The 18,413-nt window shown below is 59.2% G+C and overlaps 1 protein-coding gene across 2 annotated transcripts in view; it reads right to left on the bottom strand.

Annotated features, from left to right (window-relative positions):
- TTC28 (tetratricopeptide repeat domain 28) overlaps positions 1-18,413 on the bottom strand; it is a 254,357-nt gene that overhangs the window by 65,758 nt on the left and 170,186 nt on the right. For both annotated transcript variants that reach the window (XM_019538658.1, XM_019538659.1), the window contains exons 2-4: positions 15,838-15,985; positions 13,213-13,485; positions 11,930-12,060 (exon numbers count right to left, since the gene is read on the bottom strand). In XM_019538658.1, coding sequence (XP_019394203.1) covers positions 11,930-12,060; positions 13,213-13,485; positions 15,838-15,985 — 552 coding nt within the window. The remainder of the gene's footprint in view (positions 1-11,929; positions 12,061-13,212; positions 13,486-15,837; positions 15,986-18,413) is intronic.

Here is an 18,413-nt window from a genome sequence, read left to right as displayed (position 1 = left end):
GAGAACTTTGGAAGATGCTTGTGAGTAACCTACTCGAGATCTGATAGATATCTAGCTGGCAGTAACACAGATGCGTGATCAAAAGGCTACCTCAGCCACACTGTTTGCTCTTTAGGATTTCTAAGATATTGCTCAAACCTGTACCCTACCCCTTGTAATCAATAAAGTTCTCCTTTTTGACTGGTGTGGGAGACTTATTGAGGGGGGACCTGGTGACCGTCTATAGACTCACTAGGGGGGACCAGAAGGGTTTGGGAGAGACCTTGTTTCCCCAGCGCCCCCGGCATAACAAGGAATAATGGCCACAAGTTGTTGGAGAGGAGGTTTAGATCAGACATCCGTAAGAACGACTTCACGGTCAGGGCGGCTAGGATCTGGAACCAGCTTCCAAGGGAAGCAGTGCTGGCTCCTACCCTGGGGGGCTTTAAGAGGAGGCTGGATGCCTACCTGGCTGGAGTCATCTGAGCCCAGTTTTTCTCCTGCCCAGGCAGGGGGTCGGACTTGAAGATCTACAAGGTCCCTCCGACCCGACTTCTATGATCCGATGAAGCCTGGCAGCGGCCATGACACGAGCCCGCACCCAGCGGTGACCGCAAGCTCTCCATGTCAGCCTGCGCAGGCCCCGCGCACGGCACACCGACGAACGCTGCTCACCTCTGCTGCTGCTCTCGCTGCACCCGACCAGGCTTACACCCCCAGGAACTCTTCTGTTGCCAGAGCAGCATGGCAAACCTAAACGAGGGCAGTTTATCCTGCAGCAAAACCCTGCTACGTTACTGCCATTTAGCTTCCACTTACCACCAGTTAGAGTGGACACATCGAATGCTTACTGCAGGTGGGGTGGGTGCCCAGTAACCCTCAGCACACACACCCAGGCCAAACTGGTCTGTGCCCCACAAGGCAGATGTGGCCCAAGCCAGGACAGTCCTGGGCGAGCCCTTCGGGAAGGAAGGCCATGGTGCGTAGTGGGTGGCTCCGTCCCCTTTAGCAGCTGCAAGAAGGACAGAGGCTCGGGGTCTCCCCGGGCCCCAACCCCACAGCCACTCCTTGTTCCCTGGCAGTGCAGGCTCCTGCCTCCGTCCGGGGCCAGGCTGATCAGCTCAGCTCACAGCAGCCCGAGCCTCCTGCTATCCAGGAGGAACCTGTCCAGGGAGCTTCAGACAGAGGTTGCTGGGGGCTCACTCTTCATGGCAGACCCCCCCAACTTTCAGTGCGGCCGTGGCTGATCACGGGGGTCACAGCAGATCCCAATGCCACCTGCCCAGCCCAGGGAGCGGGGAGAGCAGCCCAGCTGCAGGAATCCACATCAAGGCTACTCCCCTGCTCCTCCCTGCCAGCTGCCACAAGCCCCCAGGAGGGCACGGTAAGACGACTGCCACGGGGAGAACCGAATGGACGGGAGCCGCAGCCTGGCCCTGCCTCGCACAGCTGGCGGGTGGATGCGCGGTGGGACAGTGGGCTCTGGAGCTTGCCGAGAGCTCACAGCACCGCCGGACAGGACAGGGCAAGCAGCAGCAGGAGAAGCACCCAGCTGCCATCAGCCCAGCATGCCAGGCTGGTGGAAGACGAGCCTGGAGCAGCTCCGTGCAGCCACGGAAGACGCTGGATTTGCACCGGTCGTCCCGTGGGCGGTCTGGCCCCGACTAATCGGCTGCACATGTTCTGATGAGCTCACCTCGTGCTAATGTGCCCCATGCTGAGCTGCCCGGAGTGGAAAGACTGAGGACACTCCTGCTTCTAGCCAGCTCTGCCAGCATGAGAGTGCAGGGACCCCTTTGACAGCAGCATGTGCAGAAGCCTCGAGGGAGACGGAGGAGGAAGCTGCAGCTGCGCCTTGGCGAGGAGCCTCTGAGCAGCCAGACCAGGCACGCCGGGGTGCAGGGTGCTGGGATGGGGGGCACGCCGGGGGCAGGCACCTGCACTCCTCCCTCTCCCCATGCAAGGCCTGGGTGAACCAGTCTGAGCCCGAGGGCGTGTGGGGCTGCGGCTCAGCCTGGAGCACTGGTGACGTGCTGGATGCACCGCGGGAGGCACGGGGTGCAGCGGGGCCCTGTGCCACGGTCTGGGGAGGGGCAGCGCGAGGCTGCCTCGAAGGACTGTCAGGCCTGCAGCGGCCTCTCTCCATGGCGAGGAGCCCCCGGCCGCACTCCCCTCTCTTTTCTAACACAACTGGCAAGGAACAGGCACAAAACACTCCCTTCCTCTGAACAGGGGCACGTGCGGGGCTCAGACAGAAAGCCAAGCACCTAGAGCTTTGCTGGCTGTTAAAGATGCTGCCTGCACCAACGGAGCCCGGCGGGGGGGACACCTGGAAAGCATCTCCCCTCCTTTCCGGGCAAGGGAGGCTGCAGAGCTCGGACTCGCTCCGTCTCCCCTGCTGCATCTTCTGTCAGAAAGCGAAATCCGACCAGCAGCTCCCGCAGCTGCAGCTGACAGAACGCAGGCAGCGGGAAGCGCAGCTCCGGTGCTGGCGTGTGCGCACGCACACACGGCTTTACAGGGGGCTGGGGAAGGCCAGCGCGCGGCAAACCCGGCACACGGAGCAGTCATGCAGAGGCAGCGTTCACGAGTCTCCGCCTGAATTCAGACGCGCAGCTTATGCTCCTCGCCCAGCAGCCGTATTTCTCTCACGCTCTCCTGCCAGGAAGGGTGGCCCTGGTCACATGCCACGGACTGTCATCCTCCACTGGGCTTCATCGCGCCCGCGCTCCGATGGCAGCTGGGCCCTGGGGCTGGTGCGCTCTGCTGGGGAAGGGGACAGGCTTGGGGCTGGTCGTTGTTCCAGCAGCCCTGCACTGTCCCCGGTCCTCGGGCCCCTCCGAGACGTGGCGCAGCGCTCAGGGCCTGCTGGGGTCTGATGCTCTGGAGATGCTGCTCACCTGCGCTGCGCATCAGGGCTGATTCACACCACCTGCTTCCCCCAACGCCTGAGGAAAGGGCTCCACGAGCTGGCCCTGAGGCTATGACACCAGGCCAGTCCAGCTAGATGAGCAGCTCACTGTTGCTGGCTGTCGCTCAGCTCCTGGGCTGCCCGCCCTGGGAGCCCTCACCCCAACAGCGCACTGGCTGCCACCACCCCCTGGCCAGTCCCTACCCGGCACATGGGCAGCAGGCGCCCGTCTACATTCAGGTTTCGGGAGCAGAGTCGAACCCACGTCCGCAAGGGCAGAAAACCCTGGGAAGCATCCTCAGTGCAGGCGGACGCTCGCTGTGCTCCGACTCATTTTCCTTGGCCCTGGGACCAGCCCAACCCTGCTCCGCGCCTCTCACCTCCCCAGTCCAATCCAGTCCCATCAGGCTCCTGCCCCTGACCCAAGCAGCTCGTTTGGCCACGGAGTATGCACTTCTGCTCCTCCGAAGGCACACGTTACATGACGGGAGCATGTTCAGCCTCACCGGGGATGCAACGGCGGTCGTGCCACCAGCCACAACCGCAGCGCTCTCCCTGGGAGCCGGGACTGGCCCAGAGGGGTGGCACTGGGCACAGCAGCCATCACTGAGCCACAAGATGCTGGCTCTGGCCAGGGCCCTGATGCGCAGGCAGGGACGGGAGATCCCACCCGCAAGCGCCTGTGCAGGGTGGTCCAGAGGTGACCCAGACTGGCCCGCTCCGACGGCTGCACTCTCGGGCCCCATCACGGGGGTCATGGTTGACCACAAGATGAACATGAGCCTGCAATGCGATGCTGCAGCTAGTAAAGTGACCAAAACGCTGCCTCGCATCTGTAGATGCTTCTCAAGCAGATCCCAGGACGTCATTCTCCCCTTGTACTCGGCCGTGGTGAGGCCGCGGCTGGAGTACTAGAGCCCAGTTTTGGGCTCCACAATTTAAAAAGGATGTGGAGAAGCTTGAGAGGGTGCAGAGGAGAGCCACGTGATCAGAGGTCAGGAAAACAGACCTTACAACAACAGGATGAGAGCCATGGGGCTCTTCTGCCTGGAAAAGCACAGGCTCAGGGGTGATCTGATGGCCACCTATAAGTTTATCAGGGGTGACCACCAGGATCTGGGGGAGCGTTTGTTCACCAGAGCGCCCCAAGGGATAACAAGATCAAATGGTTACAAACTCCACTGTGACCGATTCAGGCTGGACACAAGGAAGAACTTCTTCACTGTCCGAGCCCCCAAGGTCTGGAACAGACGGCCGCTGGAGGTGGGTCAAGCGCCTACATTGAACACCTTCAAGAGTAAATTGGATGCTTATCTTGCTGGGATCCTATGACCCCTGCTGACTTCCTGCCCCTGGACAGGGGGCTGGACTCGATAATCCTCTGGGGTCCCTTGCAGCCCGAAAGTCTATGAAATCTATGAAATCATTAGGCAGCTCCAGTTTGGCCCTAAAGGCTCCCCCGGCATCTAGACAGACAGGTGCCAGCATGGCACCCGAATCCTCGCACCCATCTGGGGTCTGACCGACTCCGGCAGCACCGAGCTACACAGGCACTGGACACAGAGCAGGACGGAGCAGTCACTGGGGAGCAGCTGGCCGAGGTTCTGGGCTGTCCTTGGCGTGAGAGACACCGCCCAGATCTCCCCCTTCCAGGACACTGCCCTAATCCCCTAGCCAGGCCAGAAGCCTCTGCCTTAAAGCAGAGCTACCGAGCGGCCTGAATGCAAGATGCCTGGGGCCAGAAGGATGGCTGCCCTCTGCCCAGTGCCAGAGGTGCTCCCCTGGGGTGGCCCAAGACCCCGGTCCTGCTCCCAGGGATGTTTCTGTAGCCAGCGACTGTCTAGTGCAATGGTCACAGAGAGGCTTGAGGGCAGGAGCCAGAGGCACCAGGGCCTCTGGACCAGTCCTTGGAGGTGCCCGAATCTCCATTAACTGCACAGGAACCCTCAGCATCCCAAATCAACACCGCTGAGCTCCCCCCACCCGGGACCAGCCCCATGCGGAGGGATGAGCAAGGACCCAGCTCTGGCCCTCAGCACCCCACTAGGAAAAGCCAAAGTGCTCGTGAGCCCGACAGCCTCTGGAGCGATTTCCTGTGGTCCCAAGGAGCAGATGCAGACCAGGACAACGGGGAGAGCAGCAGGTCGGAGCTTCCTGCAAAGCTTCAGAGCTGAGCAGGGGTCACCGGCTCAGGCAGGGGAGCTCTGGAGCAGCTGTTCACCACGATGGGAGCAGCGTGGGAGCCAGCGCTCCCCTGCAGCCATTTGTATCTGACACAAGTGTTTATTTATTCCAGCTACTGACTTTGTAAATTAGGGATTTTATGCAAACAATAGTTCTGAGCCACTAACCTAGAAAAAGAGAATTTTCCACGCTGCAGCAGGGCTAAATTAATGGATCATCTGGAGTAATGTGTTCATTATCCAATTTGTGTCTTTGATCTCTCCCCATGCACTTCAAAGTGCCTCTACTAGTCTGCCACACGCACAAAGTCCCCGTCGCCCTGATGAAACACAAGGCAGCAGCCCTGGGTCAGGCGCAGACCCTGTGGCGCGGACCCTTGCAGCCACATCTTCCTGCAGGACTTTTCCCCAAAACGTTCACTGCTGCACGTAGCGCCAGCCCGCCTCTGCTCGGAGCTCATGCCCCGCGGCCCCAAGCACGGGGCGGGACGACAGGAGAGCTCGGTCTCCAGGGCCCGACCATGGGGCGCATCTGTGACAATACCAACAAGAACAGGTCCAACAGCGATGCTGTTCTTATGAGGCTTCACGCCTCCATGTCGACAGGCCTGAGATCCACCAGCAGGCCTCTCCTGGGGCCATCCAACGGGGGAAGGCTCCGAGAAAGGCCAGCCCCACAACTGGCTTTCCCCTTCGCACTGCAGAAAACCTGATCCAAGCAGAGCAAAGCAGACAACCTGCCTGCTGCCAGCACGTCACAGCGCAGGGACCGCAGCGGGGCCGACAGCACAGCCCTGCGCCAGGGAGGCGCGCCATGTCACTTCTTCCCGGCCTCGGGGCCCCAGGTGCCCGGTGCAGCAGCGTTAACACAGGGGGGTGCGAGCGGCCACGTCACACATGGGTAAAGCACCAGCCCAGCTGGTGCTGGAGCCCTGTCCGCTGGAAAGAGCCCCTTGCAGGCTCAGGTCACTTTTCCTTCAACGACAAGGTGCTAGCTTACAGCAAGCAGAGGCCATCCCCAGCGCAGTCCCCAGCCCATGGGGTGGTCTGGTGGGCAGGCAGGCTGGTGGCCCACCGACCCATTGCTAGCCTCGCTGCCTGGCCTGGCCTCCTTCCCCTCCTCTCTGCACACAAAGGCTCCAGGAAACGGTCTCTTCCCCAAGCTCAAGCCATTTCAGCTTCTGCCTTCTCCCGCCCCAGGGGAAGGGCTGAGGTAACAACAACCCTTTTTCCTGGCCTTGCTCCTCTACTCCGTTGGTGCCCAGGAGAGGGGGACGCTGTCCTTTGATAAAAGGTCCAATTTAGCCTGGGACATGCTGGCCAGTGCAGCCTCGACCGCTGCCAGCTCCCAGTGGCTTGCTGGCAACATCCTGCCTCTCCGCAGATCTATGCTGGCAGCCCGTGTTCACGCAAGCACTAATTTTATTCTAGCTGGTTTATGATTTCGCTTGGTCTCCCTGCTATTTTTAAACGCAGGGCTGTAATAGAAGGCGTCGGAAGGCCCCCGAGACAGAGAAGCGATTACGCTGCGGAGCCTGTGGTCCCCGCGGCCTCTGCAGGACGGGAACCCGAGCGCGGCGGCAGGGAGCCTTCGACGGCTGACCGGAGCGTACATGGCTCCACATCCCTCACTGCCTGCGCTCCCTCCTCCCGGGCCCTCGCATCCCCCACTGCCCTTGCCAGCCCTCTCCATACGGGAGGGGAAAGGCAAACCCTGAAGGGGAGTCAGGGTGGCACCAGCTGGTGCTGCAAGCTGCAGGGCCACCGACACATCCACCTATGGGGTCACCCCGTGTCACAACCACACTTGTGTGGTAAGTCCCGAGCCCCCGACTTACCATCCCGCCTGCGACAGCAGGCACAGCTACCCTGCTTCCAGCTGCCAGCCTCCGCTGCCTGGCGCAGCAGGCTTGTGGGGCCACAGCTTTCCTAATGCAGGGCTACGTGCAGCACAGTCTATGCTTACCTCGTCTTTCTCTTGCCACGCGGGCTAGGAACCATGGGGCTGGGCGCATGGCGCAATGCAGCCAGCGGCTGCTCATCTCTGGCTGCTCTGCACAGCACCGAGGTCCAGGCGCGTGAGCTGCAGAGCCAGGAAGAGCCCCGTGTTTCCCCCAGGCGGGCAGGTGTGATGCTAGCAGGCGCTGGGCCAGGTCCCCGAGGGCTCTCCCTGCACTGGTTGAGCCTGCGTTGGATGCTGCAGGCACTGCCTCCACTGGCTTCCTATGTACTCGTGGTCAAGAGAACGACAGCCAGTATGTAGCCAAATCCCAGTGGAGACAAGGGGCAGGCAGCTTTTCCTATGCGGCGAATCCTCCCTACCCTTATCTTCAGCTGAGTTCACCTGGGAACGCCACGCCGCACGGCCCGTCTCTGTGCGGATGCTACGGGGAGCGCGCTAATGTGCATGGTGCTCTTGCTGCCAGAATGCACCTTCCTGGGACTGAGGATGGCTCCAGCTGCACTTGCCAAATGCTTGCTGGCATTGCACCTCAAAAGGAAAGGCCCTGCTGTGTGACAGGGCCGTGAGCCTGACCAGGAGAGGGACCTGCACCCTGGAGATCTGTGGTTTGCTGGGAACCCCTGCTCCCCACTCCTCTGGCACCCTGAGTTTTCCCAGAGACAGCCAGCTTGTAGCACATCTCCTGTAACATACCAAGGGCTGAGGGGCAGTGGGTAACGAACGGCCCCAGCTCTCTGCCTCCCCGGGACTCTGCAGTCGCTGCACCGCATCCCAGGGGACCCGCTCCTGCTCCACCAGGAATGAGTGCAGATGCCAGCAGCCAGCTATGGCTGTCACAGGTGAGCCCTCATGTGCCATGAACTGGGACTGATCTCTGCTCTGGGTTTCCAGGTCAGCAGGGCTCATCCTCCAGTCTGGCCTCCAGCACAGGCCTGCCCATGAAATCTCCCTAGGTAGCTCATGCCTCTGGCCCTTGATGCCAGGGCTTGCCAAAGCATACCTGCTTGCACGACACGCACCTTGAAGTGACAGCTCCCAGCACTCCTGGGTGACTCGGTCCAACAGCCAACCACTCGCACCACTGAAACCCACTCTGCGTTTGCAGCCTCGGTTTGTCTAGCTGCAGCTTCCAGCCTTCGATCCCACAGCCTGCTGGCTGGTGGACCAGCCAGCTCTCCTGTGATCAGGAGCCTGCCCCAGGTTGCAATCCAGTCACCTCTCGATCGCCTCCCAGGCAAACCGAAGAGGATGCGAGACTCACTGTCTTGCCGTGCACCAGCTCTGACTTCGGGCACACACACGGCAACAAAGAACAACACGGCTGTGTCCAGACCTGCACTGACCTTGCTTCTCCAGTGTCCAGCTTTCCCCTGCTCCTCACGCCCTGAATCTCCTACGTGCGGTGCCAGTTCACACAGGTTTAGAAAGCGCTTCTGTCATTAAGGCTGGAAGCCCTCGCTGGCACCATGGGAATAGCAGCAAGAAAGGCTGGCAGATGCTTATTATTTTCCTGTGCGAGATAATGGGCAGTCCACGTGCACGCTGTCACGTCAGTGACAGACAAAACAAGGGTTGGTTCAGGAAAGCGGCGCTGCGGCCCGCGCGGGCTGGGATCCATGTAGCACTTGCCAGCGCACGTTCTAACACCAGGAAAACAAAGGCAACACATGTTGGCTGCATGGTAGCCAGGTCGGCTTAGATGCTGGCTCCGTCCTTCCTCCTTTAAGCCATTCACGATCCCAGCAATGTGCGGTGCGCCATCGTCTCAAGACAGAGGCAGCTTAACTAACTGCCTCCATCTGGCTGCAGCTGTGTCGGGGCATGAGACCAGCCGGAACCAGAGCCCTGCCGTCCCGAGGACGCCGTCTCCCCGTCTCTGCAGAGCAGGAGTCAGGTCAGGATCTGACTAGTGCCTGAACAGAGCTGGCTGGCACGCAGCTGTGGGGATTGGGCTAGCTGGCCCTTCCCGAGCTGCAGGCTGCACAGTGTGCTGCACAGCTGCCCAGCATCCAGGGCCCGCCCCAGCACGGGGGTCAAGCCTCGCGCAAGTGATGGATCCAGCTGCAGCTGCATGCACAGCGGCGCACCCGGGGGGGGTTCCACAGCAGCAAACACTCCCACCCTCACACGGGCATCCAGTTCGGACCTGCAGCACAAGGATGCTCATGGCACTTGCCTCATTGTGGCACTGGAGAGACTCAGAGATGCTGGTCCCAGGCTGCTCCCAGGCCGTGGACCGATGGCTGGCAGCTGCTGTCCTGGCATCTCTGCGACCCATCTGCTGAAGCAGAGATCACCTGCTCTGCTCACCCCAGGGACCCGCGAGGTAGCTGTGGAGTCAGACGGCAGCTGCTGCAATGGGGAGCTGGGCTCACCACGCTTGCCCCTCAGGAACTGGTGGCAAGGCGTTTCCCCAGGCCCCCCAGGCCAGGAAAACATGGGGTGTTTGTTTCATCCCCGTGGCCTGCAAACACCCCATCACCTGGACAGCCCCTTGCACCCCGGGCTCGTGGCTCTCCTGGGGGAACGCTGGAGGTGAATTAACCACCTTCTGTCGCCGTCATTTCCAGCCTGCTCCAACCCTGCTGTCACTGGGGTGGACTAATGCAGTCACACCGTTACCATACACGCACACATATGTATGAGCACATGCACGGGGCGCCTGTCTCTCTCGATATGCTATGTTACCCCCGAAGACAATGGTTTGCCAGCACACTCTTGGTAGAGGCAGAGATGAGGGGTGCAGCCAAACACCACTGTTAACAGGAGCTGAACCAGTCTTCTCCTCCTACAGCAGCTGTGGCAACATTTCTCATCACCTAGGAGCAAGCCGGTCCTTCAGCCCACGTGCTCCACACAGCTGATGCAAGCGTCCCTGTTCTGTGGCTTGCACGGAGCAGCGAGGCCTGGCTCTGATGGATACAGGGTCCACTGGCACTCCGTCCTGGGCTGAAGGAATATTCGATCCCGCAGAAGCCTGTGGCACATACATCGCTGCAGCAGCTGGAGAACCCAATACTCCCCGGGAGGACAGAGGTCTCTGGTACAAAGGAGCATTTTTACCTTCTAAGCCAATTCCCTGTACCGTTGGAGGTAAAACAATTACCTCATTACAGTCGCACACAAAACTCCCTTCTGGTGGAATTCACATCAGCACTATTGCAACTTTATAATAATATTCATGTTATAAAAACGTCTGCAAAAGAAGCCAAGAAAAACAGCTTTGTGTTCAGAGGAAGCTCTGTGGTCAAGATGATGTCATCAGAAAGCGCCAAATTAATTTCCTGTGGTTACATCCTACAGGAAATCCAAGAAGCTCGGCTTTCTCACAAACCCAAGTAGCCGTTTGTTGTCAATAGCTGCTAATTGTGTACCCAGATGTGTTATAAAATGAAAACTATTGTGATTAGGCTCCATGTCTCTGGATCCTAGAGCACCGAGGCTGGATACCAAAAGCCCTTGGGCTTCTCCTTGACCCAGCTCTCGCCGGGCTCTGACGCGATGCCCATCATCGCTGCTTTGACACGGGTGCACACAACTAAAGCAGGGGCTGGGCTCTCTTCCTGCCCCTTCCCTTCCCTTCCCTTGGGCACAGTGCTCCCAGCCAGGGCACTGGGTCTGGCCAGCAAACAGCCCGGCGCCCGCAGGCAGGGAGCTGGAAGAAGGAGTAGGAGAGACGGTCGTGCAGACAAGGCTCTCAGCATGCACAGGGACAGCAATAAGGTGATGGGTAGCAGCTTCCCAGACTCGAGTGAATGGAAACTGTGAAACCAGGGGTGGCTAGAGAGATCTTCCAGCTGGTAAAATAATCAAGAGATGATCTGGTAGTTCCCTGCCCTCCCCCAGCTTCTCCATAACCCAGTAGAAGGCACATTTCCTACAGATTTATATGATATTTTAAGCAGAAAACGGCACTTGAGGAAGCTGGCAACCATCTAAACTGGAAGGTCTCGACCAAGCCTGGGTGGGAAGCTCACACCCGCTGCTCCATCTGGCTCACGGACAACCCCCCCAACCTCAAACCAAGCCAGCACAGGCGTGCTCGACTCGCAGCCCCTCATCTGCAACAGCTGTCATGCAGTCAGGCCTGGCATCCTTTGCCCCAAGAAAGCGCCTCAAGCAGCAAACCCATGTGGATGCCACCCCCCACCCACAAGCCTCTCCCCGTGCCCACTCCACACACACGGCATGTCCTGAACAGCTCGAGACACAAGCTTTGGTTCCTGTAACCTGCACTGTTACAGCTCTCTCCTTCCAAGGACTTCACGCAGGCAAGCCCTCAGGACACGGCCTGCTCCTCTGCCCTGGCAGGAGGCCTGTGTTAGCACCCTGGAAGCTGCAGATCAAGCACGGGAGGAATGTATCAAGCTATGCCGCCACCACACTCACGCCACCCTGTGTGCTCAGAGCTGTCATTTGCACGTTTAAAAAGAGCTTGATGGCACTGCTTCCCCCTCCCCACCCAAATGCAACTGGTTCAGGCAGACCGTGAGTTCCCGGGGCAGAGATCCTGCTACATGCTTGGAAAGGGCACTGCCTGGCCTTGCACTGCGGCAGCCCACACCGGTACCAACACAGCTGTGCCCAGGCACCCCAGCCATGCTCAGGGCCTCACTCTGCAGGGTGCTGTGCACACCCCCAAAGCACAGCCAGAGGACAGAAGATAAAGCAAAGCCGCAGGGAGGTGGAGACCTGCCCAGGTCATGGGGAAGACGAGAGGCAGACAGGCAGGACCCGGGTCCCCAAAACCCTATGCCAATACAGCAGCCACAGGCCAGGCTGCCCCCATAACAACCACCTGGTGAAACGTCAGCAGGACAGAGTCACGCAGCTTCAGGCTTCCCAGAGTGGCAAAGGGCCCCTGCCCCACAGTCTGTTTGATAAGTGTCCTACCTCTCTGTCCTTGAGTTTCATAGCGAGCACCAGCTGATGCCTGTGGTTAGTGAGGGCCTCTCGGTAGTTTCCCTTGGAGAAGAATGCGGAGCCCAGGTTCCCGTGAGCTCGGCATTCTCCCGTCTGGTCACCTGGGTCAAAGCAAACAAAACAGGCGTCAGGCAACGGAGGTGATGAGGAAGAGCAAAGCACGGCACGAGCAGCACGCTGGGCGAAGGATGCTCCAGGGCTGCGCGGGGGCCAGGAAGAGCCCAGACACACAGCCAGAGCTCTGTCCCCCCAGACCTCACGGAGGGCAGCAGGACTTCTCTGGGTCACCACCAGGCTCTGGCTCAGCATCACTCTCATCCCGTCTTTGGCCCAGAACATGCCACCAATTTCCTTTTCCCAAGCTCACTCTCTGTTCAAGACATAGGTAACTCATGCCTGTGAAAGTGCAGGGCTGGGATTCCCAGGCTTAGGCCGGGCTCCAGCTGGTGAAAAGTGGGCCAAGGACCCCTGCCGAGACAGCCCTCTGCACCACCTGGCAGTGTCATGTTCATCCAAAGCACTCCTAAATAAATGACTCCAGCCCGGCAGGCACAGATTAGACTGCGAGCACAAAGTAAAACTGCGCGTGCGCTGGCACGAGCTGACTCAGAGAGAAGTTGAAGTGTCACACGTGCAGATCAGTACATCCATGTACCTGACACGCAGCACCCTGCTCCTGCCCTCGTGTCCCCGCGCTGCTCTGCCAATGCACGCCGCTACTGCCCACCACACTCCCACCCTGGGGTGCCTGCCCTTCCGGACTTGGCCCCCATCTCTGACCTACAGCATCTCCAACCAACAGTGCACGGCTCTCAAACCTTCCCCAGGAAGCTTCTCACTGTCACCCTGTCCCTCCCGTTCAGTCCACAGGCTCCACTCCTGACCAGCTGTGCCCCAGGAGGTGCCTGAGAGGCCAAGGCACCCAAGTACCGCACTCCCCCAATCCTGACAAACACCAGTGGTTTCACTGGGGCTGGAGCACCCAGGCCTCAGAGGGGCTAAGCCGACTGATGAGCCCTTGACGTGCGGCACAGGGAGCCCCGGGAGCGCCCCTCTAGGCCTCGGCAGGGAGTTGCCTTGCCAGCTCCATGCACAGATGCACGTGCTGCTCGACCAGAGCAAACGCGAGGCAGACCTCCGGGGACGTGCCAGCAGCTGGTTGGGACGCTGCCCTCCTTCGCACCACTGATCTGCTCCTTCGGTATCAACTGGCCGCGAACCGGGGAATGGAGCGACCGAAGGGAAAACTCTACCTAAAGTCTTGGCTACGTCCAAGTCCTGCTGCATGTATCCGGTGCTTTTCTCGGTATTCCCCAGAGACCAGTAAGCGCTGCTCAGCGCAGAAAACACCGATCCCCTCAGCTTCAGGCTGCAGGTGCCTATCTTCAGGGCGGCTTCCAACACAACCACAGAGGCACCGTGATGGCCTGCGGTCAGGAGCTCCTGGCCAATGACGGACACCACCACAAAGGGGCTCTTGTCCAGCTTCATCTTCTGCAGCTGCTGGTATGTCGGCTCGAGGGACTCTAGAAGAGGGAGGGAAAGCAAGATTACGCAACCAGCCGACGGGCACAGATGCCTCCAGGAGCCCATCAGCCTGCCCAAAGAGGAGGGGACAAAGTGACACTGGCTCAAATCCAGCCCTTGTCAGACATGTTCTTCAGAGCCCCAAGCAGGGAGCCCATGGCAGCGACAAGGGGAAGGGCGCATGGTGACTAGCGCAATCTGATGGCCCTTCTGCCACCTGGTCTCTCCCTCTGCATCTGGGGGCTCTGGGTGCTGCCGAAAGCTCTGCTGGCAACAAGCCCCTCAGAGTAGAGAGCTGCATGGCAGCCCCTCGCTTGGGTCCGGAGACCAAGCCGGTCAACAGGGGACAAGCAAGGAGGCTGCTACGTTCTGCAGGGCACAGAAGAAACGGGCCAGGATCAGCGCGCCACAGGCACGGCATTCTTGCTGCTGCATAAGAAGCATTTGACAGCACATCTAGAAATCCCAGTGCCCACTGGGGTGCTGCAGCCTGGCACTGGATGCCCAGAGCCTGAGACAGGGGAGAAACAACAGGAAGGGGAAAGCGGCAAGGACGGACCTGCTCAAACCACGGGCCACGGATGGGCCGTAGACACCCGTGGGTGGTGGGCGCCACGTTGATGTCCAGACTGCACCTTGCGGAGCCCCCGCCGGTGCCAGACTGCAGTAATGATTAGTCTAATTGGTTTTACCATGCACGTTACTCCTTCCGTTGTGCATCCCATAAAGGGCGGCAATAAGGCTGGGCTCTTAACTCTGCACCGCTCCACCCAACCATGCTGCGTTAAAATGTAATTTTTAAAATTTATGACTGAATCGCATTTCTCAAGGAGGCTGCTCTCGCCTGAATCAACATTACCACAGCAACCTCAAAAAGCCATTTGCGCCCTGCTTCCATTATTCCTGCTCCCCAGCAATTACTGAGCAGGTGTACAAGGAGCAGAGCGCATTTTAACGCCTGCCCGGCAGCGAGCAGGCTGGCTAGGATGCGTATGACGAGCAATACCCTGGTCACACCCCAGGTTCAACATGGACAGCAGGAGACGGGCTGCTCCAGGGTCCTGCCTGACAGAGGCCAGATGCAGCAAGGGAAGGCATGAAGCCACCGGGATGCATTGCTAGATTCATTGCTACTCGCGCAGCTTTCCCGACAGGCCTGGGACCGGGAGCCATGCAGGAATTCAGTCCCTGCCCCCAGGAGTTAACAGTCTTAATTTGATGAGCAGCCAAATGCACAGGGGAGGGGCCTGGAAGGGAAAATATTGCTGAACAAAGGGAAGTGAAATGTCACCCCCGGAAAACCAGTGAGGAGCAAGCGGTGTCACGTTGGCTGCTCTATGCACGACACCTTTGCTTTTGCAGCCATCCTCTTGTCAGAGGGAGCAGGCCGGGCCACGTGGGGCAGTCATAGAAAGGAAGCCAGGGCGCTTCATGGCTTTCGTGGGCTACTGCCTGGGGAGGGCAGCACTGGGCCAGGGCTGGGCATCCGCGGCTGCTGGATGCATTTCACCTAGGAACGGCCTGGTCTCTCCCACTCTCTGCCTGCAGCTTTTGGGATCCTGACCTCCCTGTGCTAAAGATGCTGGACTTGTCCCAAGGGATTGGAGGACTGCTGTGGCTCATAGGGGGCCCCATGGGCAGGGGTGCTGCCCAGCTACACCCAGGGCACTGTGCAGAGTGGGCACCGGAGGCAAAGCGTCAGTGAACTCAGCACCCATTGGTACAGACCTTTTAAGCAGCAGCAGCTCAGACTGAGGAAGGTAATTAGTCTGGGAGGTAACCACTGCGCTGAGAAAGCCCCAGACTAATTCACCTCGGAGGGAGGGAGAGAAAATGCTGTGAAGGGGAACCACTGGCAAGGAGGTTTTCTCATTTCAGCTGTTTGGCCTCCAAGCCCCAGAGCTCCCAGCAGCATCTGCTGAGAGTCAGAGCTGATCAGCACCAAGCTCCCCACTGGGAAAGGCCATTAGACCACTCCAGAAAGAGAGCTTGCAAAAGAAACAGATTAGAAGCAGTGCAGAGCGGGGGGAGCTGCCTCCCCCCTCCAGGGGAGGTAAAGGTCCCTCTGCCCTGGGCAAGGGGACGTTATGGGCTAGGGGGCTCAAATCATCCCAAGCTCCAGGCTGTTTCCTGGAGAGACCCCGATCAGCAGCACTGGGCTGCAGGGTGTTGGCAGGCACAAAGAATGCGTGAACCCTCTTGCAAGGCACACAGAGGCCTCAAATGCTCACAGGTCTGTTCACCCCCCACAGAGCAAACCGGGCACGCGGATGCCCTGCAGCATCGTGGGCCTGTGCTGGAAGAACAGCAGAGCCAGCGTGGCACGCTGGTCACGCCTGCCCGGTGCTTACCTCGCATGGGAGACTTCATGGCGGCTTCCACCATCCCAACCAGAAGCTGCAGGCTCTTCGGGTCCTGAGCCAACCCCGATGCGAAAGCTGCCAGTGCATCTGCATGGCGCCCAAGGTACTGAAGGGCAACACCCTGTCGGAAGTATGCCTGCGAAGACAAGAGAGCGTGCCTGGTTACTGACCTGCGGCAGGCACGGAGCCACTGCTGCTCGCCCTGCCCTCGTGCCAGGGGATGTGGAGGCTGCCGAGCACAACACAGCTGCCCTTCCAGGTCAGGCCAAGACCAGGAAACCTGAAGCTGCCATTTGGTTCCCTCAGTCCCTTTGCTCTGGGACAGCTCAGCCAGCCCTCGGAGGGGCTCTCATGTGCTGCTGCAGAGTCCAGCGACAGTCCCTGCCATTTAAACCCAACATCTGCTATCTGGCTCCCCACTTCCCCCCTCTCCAAGCCCTTGTGCTCCCTGCTCAACCACGCGAGTGCAAACCCTCCCTGCCTGCCAGCACCTGCTGAGGAGCCAGTCCCAGGGAAACCGTCGTGTAAGGCACCCAGGGAGAAACTGCTTCAGGATGCACAGACACCTGCCCTGTCCCCCAGTGCCAGGACTACTGGCATTACCAGGCTCGCTCCCCTTGCCTCCATTATCACCAACAATGAGCAAGCAGCCCTTAGTAACAATCCCTCCTAATCGCTGCTCTTTTATACTCAAAGAGGGACTCTATATTCAGACCCACTGAGCAACTGGCCCCAAAACCCGCTTCCCCACCTCCATCCAGGCTAGCCATGCTGGAGCCCCCGACACAGCACCAGGGCCACGCGCAACGAGAGGTGCTGGCAGAGGCAGGCGGGCACACGTGGTTCTTCCTGCACGTGTAGGTTGGGTTAATTTCAGAGGGAAGGCTTCGACGGGCGCAGGAAGGACCAGAGCGCCACAGGGAGCCAGCCAAGGGATGGGCAGAGGGACACGGCGCTAGCCACACTGCAGCAGGTGGACTGGACACAAGGAGGCGGCGGCCAGGAGACCAGTTACAGCAATCCAGGCAAGAGGACTGATGCAAGGAGCAGGGCTGATGGGGACTACAAGCCAGGGATTTACAGGTGCTCACACTGGGCCCAGCCGCTCTGCAGCCAAATGTGCTTCCAGGTGCTTCGCTCTACTTTTTCCATCCCACACTTTTCCCGTGTCTCCCCAGAGGTTGCATCAGGGCAGTCGCAGGAGACGCAACCCTGCCTTGCTGACAGTCCAGAGGAAGCATCATGCCTCTAAAGCAGACCTAGTCCCTCACCGCTGCTCCGTCCCCTCCCAAATCAGAAACAGCACCGACTTGCAAATGCCACGACCAGCGAGCAGCCTCACGACCCGCGCATCCCCCGACAGGCACGCACGCTGGCCCAAGCAGCAACAGCAAAGTGCCCCCAAAAGCAACACGAAGCCCGGTGCTGGCGAGCTGCGGGGAAGCGACCATGAAAACGCCCGCCCACGCAGCACAGATGCACTTGTGACAGTCGAGGCTGAACACTGCTCACGTTAATAATTCAGAAGCCTCGACGTCTTTGTTATCAAAAGCTACACTGCTCACCAGTAACCCTTTACCACCCCGCCTCATAAACGCCTCCCTGCATTCACTGCCCGGCCTGACCTCTGCCAGGACTTCAAGTTCATTCACCCCAGAGCGTACAACAAACCCAGTCACGCGAGAGCCACCGATTCTTTCCCACGGGCCACGGGCAGCGCAAGGAGAAGATGGTGCCCCAGTCAGGTCTACTGCCCGCCTCGGCTCCACGGCTGGGGCTGCCAGCTCTCCCCAGACCAGTGCACCAGCCTTGCTGTTCCTGCCTCCCACCTAGACCAGAAACTGAACCTGTATTCAAGGTACATTAAGTAGGCACACGTGGAAGTCTTTCTTACTTAAACAGGATAGATCTGCAATTAATATCCAAAATGGCTTTTCATTAGCGCTTTCAGGAACTTTCAGAACCCAGCCCATGGAGGCAGAGATTAAGAAAAATCAGAAATGACACGGGAAATTTATAGACATGAATATTTAATCTCTTTTCCATTAGCAAACGTTGATTGTAGAACCATTTTTAATGAATTGGATGGAGGCAAAATTCATTTCATTAACCTTTAGTATAAATGTGTTCTTATTGAACCAAACAGGCCACTGTACTGGAAACCCAGTTCGACGGTAATTAGATTACAGGCATGATTCTTTAAACCAAGAACAGCCCCGGAGCCTGCAGCGCACGGTGCACAGCAGGTACACTCAGAGCACTGTCCTGTGACCCCGGGTTTGTGGCTTGGGGTCCTTGGCTTCCCTGATGGCCTCCTCTACCGCTCGATATGCCATGCAGGGATGGGTGAGCTTGCAGGGGGGAAGTCCAGCTCCAAAGAGCCACAGTAGCCAAGGACACCTTCCTGGCCAAGGCAGCTGCATCACCTGCACAGGACACGCGAGGCAGGGGGCCGAGGAAAGGGCTGTGTGTGCACGCGCTGCGGCGGTCAGGCAGGGGAGCTGTGCCATGAAGGTTTGCAGAATACCACAGTGGAGAGAGCTGGCCCAATGACAGGGGTGTCG

The sequence above is a fragment of the Crocodylus porosus genome, unplaced genomic scaffold, assembly GCF_001723895.1.
Source record: "Crocodylus porosus isolate Cpor-Errol unplaced genomic scaffold, CroPor_comp1, whole genome shotgun sequence".
NCBI lineage: Eukaryota > Metazoa > Chordata > Crocodylia > Crocodylidae > Crocodylus > Crocodylus porosus.
This window is presented reverse-complemented; position numbering and strand designations above follow the sequence as displayed.